The sequence below is a fragment of the Sipha flava genome, unplaced genomic scaffold (genome assembly GCF_003268045.1).
Source record: "Sipha flava isolate LNK unplaced genomic scaffold, YSA_version1 236_pilon_pilon, whole genome shotgun sequence".
Taxonomy (NCBI): Eukaryota; Metazoa; Arthropoda; class Insecta; order Hemiptera; family Aphididae; genus Sipha; species Sipha flava.
Window position 1 is genome coordinate 1,561,525 of NW_020272878.1, and position 25,553 is coordinate 1,587,077.

Below are 25,553 nucleotides of genomic sequence, written 5' to 3' on the forward strand. Positions count from 1 at the left end.
TTTTAATATTAATATACAATATTAATTACGGTTAAATTATTTGTGTACAGTTAAACTGTCTAAGTCAGATAATGAATAAACGGTAATCTGTCTCGACCAGAAAATTTTCCCATCATAAATATAAGTTTTACTATCTTAGATTAAGCCCAAAAACGTCGGTCTCTTGCCATTGTACCTTAGACAAATTTCACTAATTTTTATTGTTATTTTATACACAGCAAAAAAAATTCTAAGTTTGATCCTGATAAAATAAACCTAACAAAAATATTTAGATCGATATTATACATTTCAAAAATCAAGTTGAATATTTCATTTTGTCAGTGAATAGAACATTATAAATTTTGTAGGTTATTTCAGTTTTTATAATCTATAAGACTTTATATAATATCGTTTTTGTTAGTGCTATACATATTTTTGTTCAACAGACTTTTAATTTCTATGGCTTCTTGGTACAGAGTGAAGATGTAACACGAAAAACCACGAGGCGTATAAATTATGAGTTCCAAACGGGTGTCAATCCTTAAACAAATTCACTAAATGTGGTTATAATACATAATTTATAATGGCAACACATCACAAATGTGACTAAGTTATGTGTAGCAAAATTAAATATTCAAGAATCCATACTCAGCTCCAGTTATTTCATTATTAAGATCAGTTTTTTCGTTTATTTTATAATAATATTCGATGGGTTCGCGGGGAGAATAATGACGAGAAGAAAATTTAATTCCATAACAGATCTTTTTCCGACCCATATTATTTAACGACTTGATATGGATGTTTTTATTCATTACACAAACAATGTTTCGACTAGTTCACAATATTTTAGAGGACATACATAAATTATAAACTAAAACATTATTATGTATCTAATGTTCAGGGTTAGAACAGGTCAATATTGGCCAAGCCATAATTTTGTGAAACGTGATGTTACTTGACTTTGTAACATCCGCTGTAAATCATTGTTATTTTTTTTTCATTCCAAGCCTTTTTCATGTACAAATGACCCATTTTAATTTGAATGCAAATGATTTCTATCCAAACACAGATTCAATTGTGCATGAGCATATACTTTACTAAGTAACATTTAACTGAAACAAAAAATGCCAAAAGGACTGATTTATTTTGTACTGGAAATAAATTTATTTTTATTTTTATCCAATAGCTAGGGATAATACATACACAAATATACACATAAATTGTTTTGATAAGAATATTTTAAATGTATAATTTTGGCGAATAAATTTTAGTTTTAAAAGTAAATGATCACGGTTAAAAAACATAAATATGTTAACACGTAGTATTATTGTGATTTCGAAAAGTCTACGTTGTAACGAATATTACACATCATAATGTGTAATAGGTATTTAGAAGATTATTAACAGCAAACTGAACCGTTTGATTAAAATATTGTAACTTAAAATAAATTAAATTCAAGTTTAGAATGCTTAATTCGTGATATAAAATTAGAATTCGTTTCCTGTACAAAACTATTTGATTTAATAATAAAGTATCTTAATAAATTATATTATTATTTGAACATTATTTTATTTTCTTTAAATTGGTAAGCTAAAATAAAACTTATATGTATCACCATAGTAATCATTCATTGCAATTCGCGTATGTAAATATGACGTTAAGACAAAGAAAGTAGTATAATTGTTTGTCATAATGTTGATGAATAAATCATACAATCTTTGTTTATAATATATGAATTAATAGAATACTCTTTACTTACGTTGAAAAATTATAACACGGACGTGAGAATAAAGTAAAATTCAATAATAATTGTATAATAAGTATAATTTTTGTCGAAAACCATATTCGAAACTAATTAAATACAAATTACTAGGTATTAGTTAATATTTAGTATATGCAGACACCATTTAAACGCTACAGCAAAACAATCACAAGTCATTAATAAAGCTCATTTATTTAAATGTATTTTATATTATTATAATTTAATATATATACAACAGAAATTAAAGCTGAAAAATAACAAAGAAAATATTTTGTTCAAAATATTTTAAATAACTTGAATTAAAATTAATTATTAATCTTATTTGAATTCATCAATTAATTAATTAATTCACTTTTACATTATTTTATTTTCGAAATGTTTGTTCTTCATTTCATAAATGTAAAATGTGGAAATATGATATTAGCTTTATGTTAATCGCAAAAAGGTGCCAATAATACTTATTCCTGTGTAGTTTTTGCAATAGAAACTAGTTTAATAATTATTCGAGCTTCATAAATGTATTGAATTAATTATAAAATTAAACTATTTATCCGTATTCCGTATGATCGTATACGGTTATATTTTTTCAAACGATTTCCAATTTTATAAAAAATCTAATATTGGGTTCGTTTAAAATTGATACATCTATATATACATAAATCTCATGTCACGGTGTTTGTGACCATACTCCTCTAAAACAGCTTAACCGATTTTAATGAAAGTTTGTATATACATTTGGTAGGTCTGCGAATAAGTTTTTATTAATTTTTTATACTCTTAAAAGGTATTGTTTAATAAATCGTAGTTTAATAATTTAATAATTTTTGCTCGGTCAATAACTGCACAATTGAAAATGAATTCGAGTTCGTTGATGGTATCGGTTATTATTCATTATAAAAAATCGCTATGATTTATTCAAAATAATAAATAATTTCAGGCCACATGTTTTTCTAATTCTCAGTTGATATGAATAATCAAGTTAGTTTTTTTTTTTTTTGTCATAGATTTAGAACTGTTAATTAAAACTCTTATTCTATAATAAAACAATATGGGAATTTAGTTGAAAATATTTTACCCATTCGCAAACCAAAATAATTACGATTAATTTACGTGCTAACTTTACATTATCTATCACCTCTGCCACTTTGGTGTTTGCATCCAATAAGTTCATGCCGGAAACGTATTATTATTTAATTTCATTATACTTGGTACCTTAAATACATTAAAAGTTTTCCAATAAGTTGTTCTTCGAAGACAAATAAAGGACCAATTATTATAATTATGTACTCGTATGAATTTTGAATTAAGTATTGATTTGACTGTATGGCAAAGAAATAGGACCGATTTTGGTTAAATTTGCATGTGCGACATTGTAATATAGAAAAAAAATCAAAATCCACAATCTAACGCTATTTTTATGTGTCTATCATTGTGTGGGTGTATATTTGATGAAAATTTAAAGGCTATGTTGCTAGGATTTGAGTTGTTCACTACCGGTAGCGTCACATGCCCATAACTTTTAACATACTGAACGAATGCGTCCGGAAATGCTGTCCTACAGTACATACATATACACTCCTTTGTAAGATAATTCAACTATCACAAAAATACAAACAGAAAATATAATCATATAAAATAAAATCACAAATGTAATTATAACTATGGCATAATGTTGGTACTTTTTTTTTTCGTGTTGTGTATAAATATAAACCATTCTTAGGTATGTTATAAAACGTTTAAAAAAATATTAATTTTTCTATGTTCCGAATATAGAAAAATTTTAATTTATAAATAAATTTTATAGTTTTCCAAATAATTAATACAATTAATGTAATTTTTCACTAGAATTATATGAATCAAACAACTTAAATTATCTTTGATAAGAACTACTATATAATTGAGCTAAATATATTCGGTCAATTAATGAATTGCATTTAGATTTTTTTTTATTCTTTTTAATCTAAAACAACAATAATAATACTAATTCTATTTGTTTCTAAAATTAAAAAAAGTAACAGTTTTTCTTCGTATTCTTCAAAAGTCAATACATGTTACTATAATTTTACTTCCTAGAATGTTACATATTTTCATAATATCATATTGTCAGCATTGATTTTGGTTTTATAAAATAAACATGCATTCCACCCCATTGTAATCAAATAAGGACACTTTAAAAAAAAACGATTTGTGTACATGATTCATTTATACATAAATGTTATATCTTTATTTCCTTCTACTCAATTTATATTGTAAAAGCTTCGCGGTATTTTTATATTTCTATCACATATTTTTTCTTTTTGTAGTGAAATTTGATTAAATTAATTTCATATTTTTTGTATACAACTAAAGTAAGTTAATACGTTTAAGATAAATACCTAAACGAAAGAATGTTTTTAAAAACAAACCTTAACTAAAATAAAATGGTACGAGAAACATTTTCACTCTTCAATAAAAATTACATTTCGTTTATTATTGGCCTTAAACATTTATAATCATGAGTTACATTTTGACTATTGGTATACTCTTACCATAAAATCATTAGTGTAATAACTTGAAAAATGTCAATTTTGAGTTATAGATGTTTTCTTATTGTAAAAATTACGTTATTTTCAATGCACTAGTGTATTTTAATATAAATACAATATTAAAACTGTAAAATGACAAAATACGATAGTGTATTAAAGTAAAAACAAAGATAACTTTAATGCAACAGTGTAGTATTTAAAAATAATACATTAAAAAAATTATCCTAACGGGTCATGCATTAGAGCATTGGTGTAATTTTTTGATATAATACACTATTGCACTAGGTTTCGTTACTTATTATTGATACGATTTTGATATCACTAATATTATTATCATAGCTTTTAATCCGATTATCTAATACTAATTATTATTATTTATTAATTTCGTTATATTTTAATTGTTTTAATAAAATTATATTTAATTTTAATATAATTACTTTAAATAATTACTGCTCAAAGCTACTAACAAAGTACTTTACTTTTATTATTTACAGGCAGTCTTATCAACACCTTCAGGTGAAGTGTCCAGTTTTTATTGTAAAAGAAGACTGGTCACTTACAACTTTACAGTTTTTGATTCAAATAACAATAAGGGTCATTGTTTTATCTGGAACGAGAGTGTAGTTAATAGGGGAGTTATAGAAATCGGAAATTGTTTACTAAAATTTGTTGAAAATTTTGTACCAAATGAAAAGACTGAGCTATTATTTTATTTTGATAAATGTAATGGTTAGAATAAAAATAGATACATTTATACTCTTTACATGTATATTTTTATGTATATTAATAATATTTCAGAGATAACACATACGTTTTTGACAACTGGACATACACAAATTTTAATTTATTAACTTTTTTTTTACTACCAATACCAGAGAATAATATTATACAAAACAAATTTAAAATATTAAATTAAGAGTATATTATTAATATTGAATACATTGTATACAATAATTCAGTAATTTAAGTATAACTATTATTATTATTATTATTATAATTATTATTATTATGTTGTTTTAAACAAAATTTGTGATAAATATTAAAATAATTTTAATAGTTTGTACAATAAGTAATAATATACTGAGTGAAAGGCTAAATGATTTATTTTTAATTTTAATTTTATTTGTTGTTGATTATTTTTATTATAAAAAAATGTTAAGAGTTCATTAACATCGTATCTACTACTTATACCAGAAAAATATTTATTTATATTTATAATACACAATACAATTAAAAAATATTTAATAAAGCGTATACGAAATATTGTTTTACTTAAAATGTGATTTATTATCATATTACATAGAAAACATGGAAAAAAAAATTTCATTAATGTATCAACTGAAAAATAAACAATTTATCATTAAATATTAGATTTTTTTTATTTTTTACTAACTAATTAATCAATACTATTGATAAATAATAACGTATTACATTTTCAAAAGGTAAAGTTCATTATTTTATGTGTTATGAGTATTTAACATTTTGAAAAATCTTTAAAATCAATTATCTCAGAATTAAGTTTTTGAATTTCTACACTAGTGTTCTAATGGTACGACATAATAACATATAATGATTATATTTACATAGTGTCTATTATAATTGATAATTGCTATTCACTATCCAAAAACACATGGAATAATTTATATATAAATATATGGTTCTCACGGTATAATATGGCAATTATTAGCTAATCTATTTTTTACAATTCCCACTGCTTAAATTTTGCTAAACTACTGAACAAATAAAACATGGGTCAAAATACGAAATCCACTGAGGGATCGGCAATAAAAAAAAAAAAAATTTCATGACCACAAAAACCTGTTTCTGTGTAGAGCAAAATCGTAGGCAAATCGAACGGAATAACATTTGGCTGCGATGACAACTTTGGGGGAAAATCCTTTGAGGGATATTTTGGGTAAAATATTCATCATATTTACTATCGAAACGTGTGAATGCATACGTAAGCACACATTTTTTTTGTGTCCGTTGTGGTTTTATATCACGTGTGTTGGGATCAAATGTATACTGTACAATTGTCAATGCACCGTTACGTATGTAATCGACAAAACAATATAAAAATGAAAAAATAAAATAAAATAAAAATAATTACAAAAAATATTCGAAACAAAACCAGCCCAATCCAACCGTTTCTATATACACGAAACGTTCGTGATTCAATGTTTAAGGGGGCGTGTGCTTTTTTTTATGATTTTCGAGGTATCATATTTTCTTTAAACTACAAGCGGAAACACCGCCGATCGGATACATCCCACAATGTTAACTCCATCGTATAATGTATTTTTGGACGGTAATAAATCTTTCCGAATTTATTAGTATTTTTCGAGGCACGCTGCCGGCGGTAACGTGTAATTAAAACTTGCAGGCGACGTAGGTATACAGCGAGCCATCATGAAATATTCTATTTCTACGTGGAGTTCTCCTGAACTGTAGTAAACTTTGAATGAAGTACTCTTGACGTAAGCTAAAAGCCAACGGATAAAACAGGTGGTCATATAGGCATACGCTGAGTCGATGGTATACAACAAAAAAAGTTTTATTTTAATGATACAGATACAAAACAAAAACAAAATTAACGTACAGCCACAAGGAAAAAATAACGGGTTACATTAATTAATTAATAGTGGGAGAAAAAAAATAAGAGAATAAAGTCACACTTCATTCCGCTCGTACTACGTAAACAATTATATTAATTTCAACTGTCATTCCCTACGTGTTTCCAAAACGTACTCCAATAGCGTTCGTATTATTTAAATTGAATCATCCGTATTGTGGCAGCACTTTAGTAATGCTCACACAACGATACCGTAAAATGGAGATTCTTTCTGATATTTTGACTGCAAGTCAATCGATAAACTCGGAAGATATTTATTGTTGATTAGCTCACTGTGAAAACGGCAGACAAAAACAATTGTACGTTTAACACAATAGTTCGTTAAACACCACTGGCTCCCTATGAAGTACTACACTATTGTTGGTGTGAAACGGCTACAATTATTATTAAGAATGGCGAATGGGATTACTCGTCCTCGAGAAATGTCATGAGAAGAAAGTGTGAATAATTAGAAATAAGTGTAGTGGAAGATTATCTAGTGTACGTGCCTTACTTTGAGTGATAGATTTAATTTGTTGTCGTTTGTATTACCTTTTCTGACACTTTCACCGTACGTTTAAAATTATTTTAGAACCTCATATATATTTATATATATAATATTATACATTGCTGTTGGTGCTACTGAACAAATGAAACGAACAATTCGAAATAAAAAAATCTCGTCTAATGATAATACGAAATGACTGACGAGTATTTGCAATCGATGCTCGAAAATCGATATAAAATAACGAAATGGCTGCAAAAACATAAGGGTTGTACTCATACATTTGAAAAGTTTTCACGAAATACATAAGACGTTACGTAGCGGTCAATCGATTGGAAATTAAAATAATAATTGATAGACGTGTGTTAATTAACGTTGATCCAGAGACAATCAATCGTCGTCGACTATTGCAATCGCACGGTTTAACCACACCGAGAAGGATGCGCATTTAACCTATAAAAAACCACCCTAGAAAAACCCACTATATTATATAATTCAATTTCCTTGAGTTCTAAAATTTATATAACCTAATAATCATCTATAAGAGTGCATGTGCAGAATATTGTAGAAACAATATAAAATTAATCGACGATATCTACCTGATCTCTAAACGCTATGACTCGTCTTCCTTTATCCAATGGACTTGTGATGTCATCCGAAATTGAGTACACCAGGAGTTAGTTGGGTAAAATATAAGTTAAACAATATTCAAATAATACCTGAATTTGAATGTAACTAATACGGTTTTTAACTATTAAAAAAGAGAGGAAATAGTTTAAAATCAATAAATAAAATGACAATAAAAAAGTTTCAAAATATTTTCTTTATATGTACTCGTTTAATACAGTTTTCTGATAACTCTATTAAAAAATATAAATATGGTAAAATTTCTTTTTTTTTTTTTTTTTGTAATAGGTATTTTTTTTTATATTTTTGTTCAGCTAAATAATTGTTAAACGCGAAAAAAATATTGATGGTTTCATTATTTTTAATTTTATTTCTATAAAATTTAACTTAAATTATCTTATCATTATATATTATAAGTGTTTTTTTTAAAAAAAATGATTTAACAAGATTTCCAAATTTGAGCAAAACAAATAAAAAAATAAAATATGAAGAAACTAATCAGATCACACGAACAGTGTGATTAGCATTTGTAAACATCACATTATAATTATACAAAATAACATAAAAACTATTAATTTAATTTATAATATATTCTAACCATTCATCAAGGCTTGATTTGAAGAATTTTGAGAAAATGCAAAAATTAGAAGTTTATGTAGAAATATACCGAGAACAATGTTGGTGAAAATTTTGAATTATATACCTAAAACAACATGACCAATAAATAATTTTATAGTAGCTTTACGTGACGAATGAGTTATTATTGAACGTACGAGTATTTGTAACGTTTAAATCTAACCAATGATGTACACAATAAATATACAAAAAATAATCGAAAATGTTAAATTTAGCAAATATTATTAACTTAAATTATATTTTTGAAAATATCTTTAATAATGACGTAATAATTCCATCTAATACAATTATCAGTGCATTACTTTTTAAACTATAAAAGTTTGGAATAATCTATCAAAGGTTAGTAAATCATATTTTTTCCTCTTGTTTTCCAACTCCTTTTTTATTTATTTATTTATTTTAATTGTTTTGAAAAAATTATTGATTTCACAATGGTTTTAACATATATAAATTCAAGTATAAATAATTAGTATTATAAATTCGAAACTGGTCGTACATTAAAAATATAATAATACTTCAGGCTAAGCATTAATTAATTAATTAATATATATAAATTTACGAGTATCAACTATTCAATATTTGTTTTTATTTTTTATAATTTTATTATAAAATAAAAAGTACATTTGTAGGTTATATTGGAAAGTTTTTTTTTTTTTAATATAAAAGAATAAAATATAGTTTTAATGAAAGATATCTTATTAGTATAGAACTAAGTGAATGTTAATATGAATTCAGATTCTGATGATAATGATCCAGATGTTGGTATTATCCGACTTAAAATATCGGCCTACATCATTCACTGTCTCTTTACAACCTGGTATCCAATCTCTTATTTTCGTACCAAATACTCTAATGACACCCTAAATTTGCTTCAATTCTATCTAACCATTTCTTATTTGATCCTACTTTATCTCTCACTCTCACTCTTGCTCTCTCTTTCATCATTGATTTCCTTTACATTTCTCACTGTATTTTCCTTATCTTTCCATCATATATTTTAACCATTTCAGCTTATTATTTTTCATTTTTAGGCGATTAGTTTTATTACTGATCATATAGTTATTTCTTATCCTTACTTCCTGATTCATTCCATACATTCACATTGGCATTCTAATACATTTGAGAATAATTGAATAAAACTTATATCAATAAACATTTTTTTTTTACATTTTTTTTTTCAAACCAAATTTTATTCTTAAGCTTGAAATATTCAAAATGTGTGAAAATTAATAATTTAATTTAAATAGATACTTTACCCAATGCTGTACAGTATAAAATGCTAAATTATTATAATTATTGCATTTACAATTTTTACTCTAAAATTGTATTACATGGAAATTTAATTTAATTACTTAACAGATAAAAAATAAACATTGATGGGAAAAACTTACAAGTTATTAATAATCTCTTTATAATTATAAACTTATAATTTTAAAATAAGAGTAAGAAAATAAAATAATCAGTTCTTTTTTTAATATAAGTTTATCTTGAAGTCAATTTCCAAGTACATTGTATAAACTGGCAAATGGTATATTTTTAAATCTCTCTAGTTTTAATTGGTTTATATATCTCTTCTATACAAAGTACATTCAGTTCAATAAATTTTGGGTATCAATCTCTTGAACATTTTATGTTTATAATCGTGGTGATATTTAAATCAGGAACCAAAACCGTAACCAAAAAGAACCGGTACTGGAACCGGTTAACTTTTAAAATTTAAGAACCGTAACTGAAACCGGAACCTTTATTTCCAAAAATGAAAAACTGTAACCTTAATTATAGAATGATTGATTTAGGTCAGTTATTTAGACTAGTAAAACTATGGTAATGACTATTTTGTTTGTCCATTTGTCAGTTCAGAAAAGTAAAAGTCAAATCTTTTTATGTTTTTATTATTTTGTGTTATAAACTGTAATAGTGTAATCCATATAATAAGTAAATTTGTAATATTATTATTATTATTATTATTATTATTATTATATTTGTATGTTTATTAATATATTACAATTTACAATGAGTATATCATCTATTTATAGTATACTTATCTTTATTATTAAATATAATTAATTTAATTCTGTAGCTACAACATTAGCCAGTATTAACTTTAATTCCTAATTAAAATTAAATTTCAAATTAAAGATATCTATTTATCAAATCATAATATTTAACAATATTACAAAATATTTTACAAATTCTTACTATGAGTTGGAATAAAATAACTTAATCTAACTCAAAGAAATATAATAGGTTAATATAATATATATATATATATATATGAATATATTTAATATATTTATAATTATTTCTTTTTAACTATTCGTAATACCTTCTATTTTCATTAAATGAATGAATTAAAATATAAATATAAATAAATATAAAATAAAATATAAATTACATATTATTTTTTAATAAATCTCTAAAAATCAGAATTAACCAAAATTAACCGGTTCTAGAACTCTTACTCTTTTAAACAACCGAAACCTAAACCGGAACCTTTAAAAAATTAATTGAACAACCAAAATCGAAACCAGAACCAAAAAAAACCTATAGATTCCAGTCCCTGATTTAAATTGAACCAGAAATCATAAAAAAATCTTGAAATAACTATACATACCTCTACTAGTAATCATGTATTTTCATATGGTTTGAAAATTATACTAAGTATCTGGGATTAAATTATATAAATATCGATAATTGTATGAAACTAACAAGCTTAATTTTTAAAACCAGCTAAAATATTTATTGAGAAAATATAAAAAAAAAATATTACATTACATTTACGTTTAGAAATTAAAATTTAGAAATTTAGATTAAATCTTCGCAATCACAGCGTATTTTTATGCTTCTTAAATAACAGTTTAACTACACAAATAAAATAAAATAATTTATAATAAGTAAATTTCCTAATCAGTTTGGGAAAACTTTTAAATATTAATTACTCAAAAACACTTACACACAAGGTTACACAGTTAATATTGTTAAGTAGGTTTGTACTATTCATGTTAATCGAGAAATTACAAATATTCATTTTCTGAAATATTTTTATGTAAAAATGACAAAAAATAATTTTTGTACAGTATCTTATGATTTGAATAACCTTAATGAATACGGGTCATTAATATTAATATTCTATGTGTGTACACAAATCCTATCATTTTTATATGAATAACAAATCCAAATGAAACAAAATAACATTTTTTTTAGAATATTAAGTTGAAATTTCCCCCTTCAGATACCTATCTCGGAATTTAATTGCAAATAATAACTATGAAGTTATACATTTTAAAAGGCCATCATGCGTATTACCGATCGAACTTTTTGATAAATAAATAAAAATGTTCTAATGGATATTACACAACAGATGATAAATAATATATTTTGTAGTATTTTTTTAGTCCATTCTATGCAATAATATCGCCTAATTTTAACAATATATTGATGTATTATATTATATCATTTTATTATATATTAAACTCGTTTTGATGATATAATATATTATATTTATAAACAAGCCATGCGAATCACAATAATATATTATCTGATATTATTGTGTAGATGATGTACGAAAAAGTCTACAAGATATTAATGATTTATTTTGTTAAATAAAATAAACAGCTAACGCTTAGAATATTTGTTTAACTGGTCATCTAATAGTCAGTAACATAACAATAGAAATTACACCATCATAGGCAATTAATTAATAAACAAAAGATTTCTCTCTCTCTCTCTCTCTCTCTCTCTATTACTCTTACTCGTATAATATAATCAATGATTTACCCGTGCCCTATACAATACGTCTCTTCCAAATTGCTCAATAATGACGCTCTGACCGGGCTTTTTCTACGATTTGCAGTTTGGTTAATCAAGCAAATTGCAATGCCGTGAGTGAAGGATGTTGTCCGAGTATTATATTGACACACATAGCACAGCAATCGGGTAATGAAAGCTACATGATTTAAAATATACTTGTTTGGATGCCGCATTGTTAATTAATTACACACATTCAATTTTAATCATCGTAGTATCTGCAAAGTTTTATAGTATTTCCAGTCATTAGAATATTCTATTTGTGTTGACAATAATGCACTGTGACAACGGTTCGGGAACCTGTAAGAGTGCCTAAGCGTTTCATATATTCCGTAATAATAATATATATATATCAGAATCTAATCTAAACTTTTTAACAATCGTCAATAATTTATATAGCTAATATTCCAATGATTTAACGCATTAATATTATCTGAAAAACTAGATATTTTATTTCTTCCAATAGACACAATTTTAAATTAACCAAAAATACAAGTGAATAATATGTAATATTTTATTTTATTTTATTTTTTTTTGATAAGTAACCATTAGTGATAACCCTGTGATTAAAATAACCCTGTCACTTGACCTTTTTTAAGGTAATTTTCTTTACTTTTTTTTCTAGTTATTTAAGCTCTTATAATAATAAGACAACACTGAATTATTATTTAGTAAATAATATTTTTAATGTTTTGAAAAAAATATTTTGAGTGCATCTTGAAGATATCCTTTTAGAATGCATATTACATTAAGACTTATTTATTGACCGATATAAGAGTATACACTATGGTTATCAATGTAAATGAAAATTATGAAATATTACACTGCAGCAGTATGTGCAAATACTCGTATGTATGTTTTAATAATTATGCCGGCATAGAAAAATATTGATGTTTAAATTATTAAAATCGGCTATATTCAGATAAATATATTACATTCATATGTTTTCACATGTTCTAAAAAATGTAATTATGAGTTTATTTTATTTTTTTTATTCTAAACCAGAAATGTTATATGTATTTCAGGAAAATGATGTTGTTAATACTAAACTGAAATTGAGGTATGGAAAAAGCGCACTATACGGTGCACCGACAGGCGCTATGGATCTTATGTTTCCACGTCGTTTGCAGTATTTCCATTGTCACAGGTAAGGTTTTACAATAGTAAATATTATAAAAAATATGTTTCATACGTATCCACACTTAAACAATATACATTCGACTGTAAATTCATTATCTATAATTATAGTTATTATTGTTTTTATTATTATTATTATAATTTTATTGTTATGATTATTTTTATATATAATTAAATATTATTTTTACAGTTATAAATAAATTAAATGTTTTACTACAAGTATATAAAGAAATAATTCTAACTGTTCTCCGTTATTCACTCAACATAAATATTCAACAACGTTCAACCGAAAAATAATGTCAACTTCTTTGGCATAAAATATGATATAAAATAGTAACATGATAAAATCCAGCTGTGCGTGGTGGAGTTAGAAATGTAATATAATATAAAAAACATGTTTACCATAATATCGTTACATTAAATGTACTATATCCAGCGTGTATTGGAATGAACATCTAAAAGTGCTGCTATGTATAAAACATATATTTATAACATGTACTAATGAATTTATTATTTGTACGCGTATTATATTAATTGAGAATGCACTTATTCAACGTCAATACGTTAATATCATATCCATCCTTAGTGCATTAATCTTATGTGATTTATAATATTTTAATCGACAAAGTTACCAATGATAAAATATATTGTTATGAATGTTATTGTTTGTTATATTGTTATTTTGAATATTGACAATATTGGATTTTTCGACATTTACTCTGTTCAATGAAAACACTCAAAAAGCTATTTTACCTTAACTTCTATAGATACACACTTGAATCACGAAATAATATTTTCGTGGTTTATTATGTACAAAAATATTGAATCGGATTATACAACTAAGGTTAAAGCGGTTTTGTAGATTAGTTAATGTACTCAGAGACTCACTTAGGATTAAATTATTTTGGTCCTCTAATTAAGATATGTATTGTACTGCTTTTAAAATGATGGTAGCTTCGGCGGTGAAAATAGAACACTGGTTGTACATTTTATTTTTGCGAAAAGTGGTGAGGTTTCGTTGTTTGTTTTTTGGTTGTGACGGCAATATCAACTCCTTTTTCAGATTTAGATGCGTTTGAGTAGATTTCTTTGCAGTTTAAGTATTTTTCTTTATTTTCATATAGATAATTTTTGTATGTATTTTCGATTGTTCGTTCTTTTTTTTTAATGAACTGGTGTTTTAAGTACTTATTACATATATTACGGAGTATAATAACATTCATGGATAAGTGTCACATTGAACAAAAAATAAAAATTATTATTATGATTAATTTATTATATTTTGTCTACACAACGATTACTAGGTAAACAAAAGACAAAATCAGTATTTAATTTCAATAAAAAATATAATTTTATCATTTAAAGCATATGTATAATTGATTTGGATGTTCTAATTTTTCGGAATAATCATACAAATATAATAGCATCACACTCATAAAATGTATAAAATCTGATGTCAAATCGATTTTTCTATTAAAAATTATATTATTATAGTTATTTTAATTTTGAAAAATTTACTTAACAACATAATTTTCAGTTCAAATATCAATAAGTTCCCATCAGGTTTGATTTGATTTAAGTATACCATTTAACTCTATTTTTATATTATACTAGCTGACCCGACAAACGTTGTTTTGTTTTATAAATTATTTCTAGAGAATATTTTCCGAGATAAAAATAACTAATTTAATATAAGTATGTAAGGATGCGGTACATAAGTGGAAGAGGTATGGAGTGCTATGAACGGTGACGAAATATAAAAATGGAAAAATATTAAACATTTCTTTTTTTAATAATTTATTAAAATTGATCTTTTAAAATTATATATATTGCTAATTTTGACAATATTAGTGAAAAACAATATCAATCCCTTAATGCAACAGAGCGTACAATATTTTTGCTATTCTATCTTTCACCAACACAAAAAAAACTAGATGGTTCAAGGGTACACCAGATATAATTATCCGTGTGAAAAACATGATGTGCTCAAATTTAAGTCACAGGCAGACATCGTTTGGCCTTGAGACTTATTGATAGTCATTGCAAATGCCAATCAAATTGGAAATTGAAGGCATTTAAATTGTATTGGCACATATGTGGGTGTAATAGGGATTCGCGGTAATTATATATTTTCACCTCTGAATTTGTAATTTAATATGATAGCTTCGATATCATTTTTCATTAATTTTTTAATAACTAATCGCGTACCGTTGCACAACCGTAGTTGGTTCAAATTACGAAGCAAAATAACTGGAGATTCAATCTTCAATTGTAACTTATGCTTTGGTATGCCTAGTAAATCTAATGAGCTTAAAAACTTTGTTGGATAATTTACAGCTTTAGTAGCATCGCAAACTGTATCAATAGATTTTTATGACACCAAGTCATCTGGTAACAAATGTTATATCTTGAGATTCAATTCGTTGACGTCCATATTTTTGCTGCTAAAATTGCTCTTTCTGCCAGCCACTCATGGTTTGTGTTTTTTCTGTGTACATTGGGAAATATTTGGTCAATGAGAGCATCTTGTGAATCAATGGTTGAGCAGAAATCGGTCGGTAATTGTATGTTTCCCGTTTCATCTGTAGTATCTTTCCCATCACCGATATCTAAAAATTGTTTTGACAATCTTCCACAAGCAGATTTTTTTGATTGAATCGCAAGTATCGTAATCTTTCGTTCTCGTTTTTTACATACATGTCGACCATGAATTGTTGACAGAATTCACGATATCGTAGAATAACGTTTTAAACATTCTTGTTTATTTTGGCATCTGTTGCGGGATCTTGTTGTTCAATATTTATGAAATTCATACTAAAAATAAAATTAATAGTTTTTAATAGTTTCTTAATAGTATCATTTAATAATTCGTTTTCAATTGCGCAGTTATCGACTGGATCAAAAATTATTAAATTAAACTATGATGTATTAAACAATAGCACTTAGGAGTTTAAAAAATAGATAAGAACCTATTCGCAGACAAGGGGTGGATACAGAGGCCCTAAACAGTGGAGGGTGGCAATTTATTAGTTATAGGCTAAAAAAAAATATCATCTATTTAAAAAAAAAAGGTGTTTATTTTTTAGATAATGAAGAACTTTATGTATTTATTTAAAAAAACTTTTTAATCTTTATAAATTACCGCTAATTATTATATATGATATATATTATATATAAATTAATTAATAAAATATTTTAAATTATAAATTTTTTTTTCTTATATTCTTTGAAAATATATTTATCACATCATCTATGCAATATGTTGATCTCGATGGCAATGTATAATCGCCAATCCGGAAATTCTTTCTTGTAACATGTTGCACCGCAGCCAAGTTTTTATTCTCTTAAAGGCAGAAAAACAAATATGCGATTACTTAATTTATTCGATAAAATATCAATGTTATTTTAGATTTTTAACACAATATTATCAAAACAAGATGATTTTAATCTGAACGATACGACAGCGACAATCAAATGCAAGCCGCAAGTAGCGGTAAAACCATGATTGTATACGGCATATCTATCTAAAAATAGATTTATTGATTACTGTTATCGTAAAAGCTGCATTAGTAAATAGTAATAGAGAAAGAGGATTAGAATGATAGGTATACATATATTGATGACCCAAATTCTAAAAATGAAATATTAATTAGAAAATCAAATTAGATACTTTTTTTGCTGAATGTTGGTGAAACTGCCCCCATTGCCCCCCCCTTTGCATCCACCCCTGTCGCAGACATACCAAATGTATATACAAAATTTCATTAAAATCGGTCAAGCCGTTTCGGAGGAGTATGTTCACAAACACTGTGACACGAGATTATTATATATATATATATATATGAATGTAATTTATTTTTAAATATCTACAAACAGAAATATGAAAAATAGTATGTTATATACTGTATGTAATAATATGTTCACCAGTATGTTTATATTAAATTTTTAGACAAACATTTACATAAAATTTGGTATTTTTATATTTACTCGTACTTAAATATTTTAATTTTAATGAAACTATTATAAATATAGTTAGTGAACATTCACAATACATCAAAAAAGCCTAAACATAATTATTCATTCAACGAATTAAATATTATTTTTTTGCGACTCCAATTCATAAATAAATAAAAATATCTAAATTTTTTTTCCTCTTGTTTTATTACTGACATTGACTATTATTGTTGTAATATTATTATTTACATAATAATTATTCATATTTATGTTTCTGAAATCAGATATTCCTATAATGTGTTATATTTCTTAGGAACAGCTATTTTACATTAACGATTATATAAAACTTCTCAGAATTATCATTAATGATAGCAGTGTTTATTTTTTTTTTTTTTTTAATTTTATATTTTAAAATAACAGTTTATATTTATTATGCGGGATTAAAATCGATGTTTCAATTATTCGAATAATAATTTAAATTGTTTTACATGGTATTTGGGTGGACTAAAGAATTTTTTTTATCAATGATTCAACGTAGAACTGCGACAATTGAGTTATCTAAAATAAATATGAATTACTTTACTTTTCAATTAAATTTCTCGAGTATTGTAATTTTACACTAATTTTGGTCATTTTTCTTATGTTACTAAAATCTTGTGAAACTTAAGAGTATCAATTTTATTATTTTATCCCGAAAAATACACGTAACAAAATTAAAACAAAAATAAAGGTATGCAATGAATTAGGACTATGATTAAAATTAAAATGACAAAAAAAAACAAATTATATGTATTTGTAATTTTCATAATACCCATATAAAATCTATGTAATGTGAAACTATACATTATCTACTTCTTAAATTTTGAAGTAATTTTTTCGAAAAGTCCCCTCCCTGTGTTGTTATCTCGTTACCTCGTTACATTTTTGTATACATGTAAGTTCCTTGATCAAACTCACTTATATTAATTCAAATGTCAACATTTTGTAATTGTTTCATTATTTTTTATATTTATATATATAATAAAAAAAATTAATTTGCTAAAAAATCATCTTTAAATAATTTATTATATTTTTAAGAGGACTCCATGATCACTAAATTGTAAAGTATAGTTAGACAAAATATTAAGCTGGTGGATGCACTTATCATCCAAACCTAAATAGCGTATTAATGATTAACAATACTGTTTTCTATTCTAAACAGGAAGTATACTTTTGAAAAAAAATTTTATCTACCTATTTGTAAGCAAATAATGCTTACATATAATAAGCTTCTTATGATGCCCTACTTGGGGCAAATGCGCACAAACCTACTTATAAAAAAGTATAAATATTCAAAAACAAAACCATTAGGATTATCATAAATGCTTCATGGTTTGAGAGAAATCAACATTTATATAAGAATCTCAAAATTCTAAAACTCTAATAACACAATAAAATTTGACAATATTTTATAGTTTGTTTAAGTCTATTCAGATTTCAACCGATTCAGTGAAATACCGTCTTAATACTATTACTCCAACGCCATCTTACACGAGGACCTAATTACTAAAATACATTTTACGTTTAGTATTAAGCATCTAATCAGTTCGTTACTAATGTATTATAATTAATATTAATTATATTTATCGCAATTAATAAAACGAAACCCATACCTATTTATCATCACTAAGTATATATAGCACAATAAAGGAATATTAATGAATGAAACAATAAGGAATATTATGTAGGTACCTATAAAATAAAATAATTAACTAAAAATGCAAAAAACACTTTATTCAACTTTACACATTAAAGATACACATAAATACGCAATAAATCGATACTCCTCTTTAATGGTAACTTATTATTGGTATTCTATAATTAATGTTAATTTTGCGATTGAATATTTGCTCTTCGCTCTTCTCTATTCTCTGCTAGTATTTTCAGTTTAGTGTATCTTGTTAGTCCAGCATCAGAGATCATTAGTTTAACAAATGAAGTTATCGGACCTCCTCGGTCCCTTCTATTAGCTAACCTTCTATTATTCTACGGGTTAGTTCATTTTCGAGTCTCAATGTATGACCCATCATGTTCTATCGTCTTGTTCTGATGGTTTTGAATATCTCTTTTCATTCATCTATTTCAGTGAGTATGTTTTCATTGGTTCGGTATTCTATCCAACTTACTCTCAGCAGCCTTCTCCAACTCCATATTTCGAAGATTTCGAGTGTTCGTTGTTCTGCCTTATTTAATATCCAAGTTTCACAACCATAAAGTGCCACACTAATACATATACTTATGTATAATTTGTCTTTATATTTTAAAAGATAGAATATTATGGCCACATATCGTATTAAATGTCAAAAAAAAAAAAAAAAAAAAAATGTTATTTTGAACCATATATGTATTAAACTGCAATGTTTCTTGAAAAATATATGTGATTAGTTTTCACTTTTACATACATTTAAGTATCATATAATTTTGTGACACCATGTACCCAATGCATACTTTAGATAAATATGTTGTACCTTAACAATCCTTGCAAAGGAAACCCTTACAAACTTTCTTAACCAGAATTTCGATGAGTTCATAAAACTTAAATAAATTTTATCATCGAATGTAGTATTTAGAAGATAATTTAGTTAAAATGTTTCCCATTTTGATTTAGATTATTAGAGAATAAAAATACCACAAAACTGGTATAGATTCTTCAAATGATATTAATTTTCCTTGCAAATATTATAGTTAAAAAATAAAATTATATATTTACAATTATATATGATTATACCTTTAATAAATATTAAATAAAACATATCATAAGAAAAATATTCACATGTTTTGATATATACTCGAGTTTTCAACATTTTTAAAATTTTCAACAATGCTCAGTAATCATAATATGTATTTATCAAATTTCTTATAGATCCATATTTATGTTTTTAAGAGCATTATGTTATAGAAATTAAGAATATTAAGCGCTTACCACTGAAAATAATGGAATTTGGAACTTTACGTTTATGAATTTTTTTTTTCGATGATATACTGAATTTTCATTAGTTTTTATAATAAAGCAAGTAATACTTTTGTTGTGATATTTAATTGTATATTTCTAATTTTCTATACTTACAATTTTATTTCAAAAGCATTGATGGATCAATTTAAAATTTTACATTTCTATGAATTGGCTGAAATATATTATTCTTGGCTGTATTTTAACATAAAATATGAGTAACAAATTTGACTGATTTTTCAGTTTTCGGAATATTTTCTGTTATTTTATAATTAGTAATAAATGATGAATATTTGAGTTGAAAATGAAAATTATCTAATGATGGCCAGCTATATTTTCACACAACTTAAATTTTATTATTGTATTTTCTAACTAAAAAAAAAAAAAAGCGAACTTCAACAATTAATATAAATAATTAAATATTTTGTTGTTTGCTGTGTATTACATATGTATATAAATTTAAGCTAAATATTTTTGTTTCCGATAAAATATATTAAACCATATCACAATACAATTTTTTTTAAGTATGTTAAAAATTATAATAGGCAAACAAAATTTTCTTAAGTGTGTATGGTTTAGCATAATTTTACAATAAAAATGCGTACAGTGATAATGGTAAATAAACATTTTGTTAATATCATGTGATTGTATCATTAACTTTTCATGCTATTCAGATAAAAATAATAATATTGCGTTATGAAGAATGAAGTGATTATTTTTTCTCAACGCCATTATACATATATATGATTATATTTTCTACAAAATACATATTAAAATTGTTCGGGTTCGTTTTTTAAAATGTTTACCGTTTTAAGAACTACAATGTAATGATACATATAATGATACATGTAATGATCGCGAATATTAATGAAATTAATATTAGAAATAATTGTCATGTTTACTAGGAAACTAATTGATAAAACGCAAGATTAAAACTTTTTTGTCGCTTTGTGTTGATATATACCACAAATATAATAATTTTAATTAGTAGAAAGTACCTAATATCATTTTTACGGAATAAATTAGATAAAATACATTAGTGCTTTCACTGTGTACATAACTAAAATTTATTTGACAAGACGTGTTTTCGAACTTATATGAGCGAATACAATCTATAATATAGTCTAAATACGTTTCTTATTTTTATAAAAGGTAGACAAATTTATAATTCCAATGCAATTTATTATTTTCAATACAATGATGATAGGATTGACTTTGGCTTCTTGGCCTCATTGTAGTATGTAAGAGAAACATAATCACAACTTTTTTTGTTGCTTTAGCACTACGTTTTTGTCAATGGCAAGATGGGTAGTATTTAACTAATCGAGAATTAATGGGAAAATAGTATAACTGTATCATTGACCGCACTACCTTATGATTGTTTCGCTGTTTTGCTTGAATTAGATATAATTATTAATTCTCACAACGTGTATTACATTTATTTGTGTTACGCATAACTGTGGAAGAATCAAATCGCACCACGAATATGCGAATATGAAATCGTAGTATTGAAAATTCACATATTTTGAGCATAAATTACTAGAAAATCGTATATTAATTTATCGCGCATACATATTTTTAATTCATGTTTTATAAAAATAAAATATCTAGTTGATTTTTAATGCAGTACCGTAAATTTTTCGTCAATCATTATCGACTTAATACTTCTATATTAAACTCATATTATGAGACCATTAAGGTGGATGATTTTATTCAAATGTCTTTCTCTGCTTCTAATCATGTTTATAAAAGTGTTTACATATTTATTATGTAAAAATTAACATTTATATTGATAAAAAAAAAATTAATTCTAGCCATAACTATTTCTAAATAGCATAAATTCAACGATTACGTTTTGTCGTATTTACAATTATTTATTATGATATAATTATAATTTTTCTTATTGTTTAAACAAATTCTTATAAGCAGGAATAAATAATCAATTTATCATTGAAATGAGAATGGTAATTAAGTTTCATGTTTTTAGCCATTTTATTGTGTATACATATAGTTATTTTATTTTAACTTTTCTAGTTAGTTTGAACTTTTGATTACATTTTAATGAAAAAAGTTATACTATTATACTAATACTTCTCTCTCTCACACACGTACATACATACATGCATACATAATTACAATGTATAATATGTGCATATAAACATATAAACATGCACATATATGTAAAGGTTATATAAATCCGAGTGTATAAAAATCACATTTTAATAAATAAAACCAACCTTTATAGAATAAATCATTAAGAATTTAACCACTGCTAGTTATTTTGTTTTTAAGCGGAGTTTGTGAACATTTGTTAACTTGCGGTTCAACAGGTAAAACTACCACCAAACGTATACGACTTTAATAATAAATATATTATACTTAGCGTTTTGTTTTAAATTCAGTGTGAAATACAAGAAGTTTCCTTTTAAGGGCATATCTTTGTCAAAAACGTATAGATTTATTACTAGAATTGATCCATTGTATTCCTTCACTGACGTGCTAAGGACTAATTGAGGTTAGACAAGAAAATCTTACCAGATGTAGCAAATAGACAACCCTGAGAAGAAGCTATGCAATCCTTCGTACATACCGATAAAGCAGCTGACTGTTGTAAATTAATGATAAAAACGCTAATGAAAATAAGGGGAACTTTACCGGTGAAAAATCGTTTATTAGACGTTTTTGACTCAGGGCCAGAGAAGTTAGGGGTAACATTCGTTAAAAAGAAATAATAATTTTGAAAATTTCATTGATACTAAAAATATTCTTGTGAAATTATTTTTTTTTTTTTTACTATATACTAAAATTACTTAAGTTTACTTGTTCTAAATATAATTTATCATAAATGTGTACGCGTGTACTGATATTTTCTTAAGTTTATTAAATCAAAAAATCTTATCACTGTTGATTTTTATTTATTTATTTATTTATTTTTTTTTTTTTGTATAACCTTTACTGCAAATTTGTGAAGACGAAAGAAAAACGTTCCAAAGGAGAGAAATCATCAACCAGTTTATAACATTTTATTAAGTTAGCTATTGATACATTTTTTATTGATGTTTCAAATACTATTTCTTCTGACTAAAGTGAAAGGAATGTATATCACTTTTACAATGGTATTTTATATCTGAAAATCTTTATTGAGTAGTAAAAATACTAAAAAAAAAGTTTCACAAACCATCTTATTAAATCAAAAAGTCGAAACAAAAGATAATTATCAAAGAGGTGATTTTTTCGGTAGTTTTTCCGAGCACAAAAAAAATTATATTATATTATGAAATTTCATCGGAAGAATTAAACACGCACAATTACCATATTTTTGAATAGTTTTTTTTATAAGTTCTATTTTTTTTTTATATTTTAAAAATTTCTGTTTTGGATAAAATACTATTTATTAAACTTTCATACTGAATAATTATTTGCTTTCGATAAAATTCTATAATAAAACGAAGGTATTATAACATTACAATTTATATATATCAAAATAGACATTCTTTTTTTTTTTTATGATTATTATTTGTAAACAATATATATTTAAAATCATATAACGTATAATAATCATTATTCAATTTAATAATATATACAAAGTAAAACTCTTTGAGGAATATTATGCAATATAGCAGCAATATTATAATTTTAACTTCAAGTTCCAAGAAATTTCATCGATAAAGTATAATGTTATTGTATCTGAATTTCACCTGAGTATTGCTATCAAAGAGATTTAAATCAGTTATTCAATTTTCATTGATTTTAAATCAATTATATTCCCTTATAATGTACGTTGTGTAAAATTTGAAGAGGAATAATAACGCAACCAGTCGTGTACACGTATATATTTTAATTATTTAAATCATTATTTAAATTACTATTGAATAACAAACAAGTATAATAAATAATATATATATATATATATATACAGGGTACAATCATATACTTACATGAATAATAATTACTACATTTTTGTTACAATGCATTTTATCGTATACCATGGTGAAGGTAATTTATGCATTTTTTATTTAGTTTTTCGTATTATTCAATGTATTATAGCATAAATAACTTTTAGTCGATACAGTAACGTGGAAACTTGGATGGAACAACCGCTTACTGGTATAAATTCAAATATATTATACAAAACTTAATAGAACAAAGCATTTACAATGTATATATAGAAACAAATATTAAAATTTGATTTTACTTATTTTACCCAACATGCTAATTAATATAGAAAACACACTAAAAATAATACTTATTGAATGCATGTAGTTTGTTTGAATGCAATATAATTGATGACGAAGATAAACTCCCATGGAAAACAAATAGTGATGGCAGGATAAAATATTATTCATTGAAAATGCTTTCTTGAGAATCGCTATTGTATGAGTTACGAGCTTAGGGGTAAAATTAGTACATAAGTTTTGATTTTTAATTAAATTATATTTACCCTTTAATATCGGTAAATATTACTTATAAAATATTTCAACATACTCTCATATATGTAGAGTCACTTCAAACACTTGATATAAGTTTGTGTGGTCTGTTCTGTGAAAAAATCGATGGATTTTATGTTAAGATTACAACCGTCAATAATCGTGTTAACATAATTACTTGACATTAATTATACCTTTCTACAAAAAAATGTCCACACAATGTACAGGTCTGGTAATATATTGTAACTCCCTGTATTTGTGATTTTAAGTAATCTGTTTATACATAAGTAAAATCATATTATAATTTTCATAGTGTAATTTGTAAACGTCCCGTTCCGGAACATGTTTTAATTATTTTCTGTGCTTTATTCATAAATATACATGTATAATGTATTTTATATACTTTTATTTTTTTATTGTTATTTAGTATCTCATGCGAGAAGAATACATTGGAGATAATATATATCATTATTTTCCGTGTGCCAGTGAAACGAGTTCAAAAAGAGAGTGTTTTAGGGGAAATGATTTTCATAATAAACGTATAATTCAAAACTCATTAGACCACCATATTCTACCCAACGTCCCCAATTATGG

The 25,553-nt window shown here is 24.9% G+C and overlaps 1 protein-coding gene across 2 annotated transcripts in view; it reads left to right on the plus strand.

Annotated features, from left to right (window-relative positions):
- Window positions 1-25,553, plus strand: part of LOC112683787 (contactin-4-like) — a 577,774-nt gene that overhangs the window by 382,105 nt on the left and 170,116 nt on the right. For both annotated transcript variants that reach the window (XM_025554941.1, XM_025554942.1), the window contains one exon: window positions 13,478-13,599. In XM_025554941.1, the coding sequence (XP_025410726.1) occupies window positions 13,515-13,599 (85 nt within the window). In that variant the 5' untranslated portion in view covers window positions 13,478-13,514. The remainder of the gene's footprint in view (window positions 1-13,477; window positions 13,600-25,553) is intronic.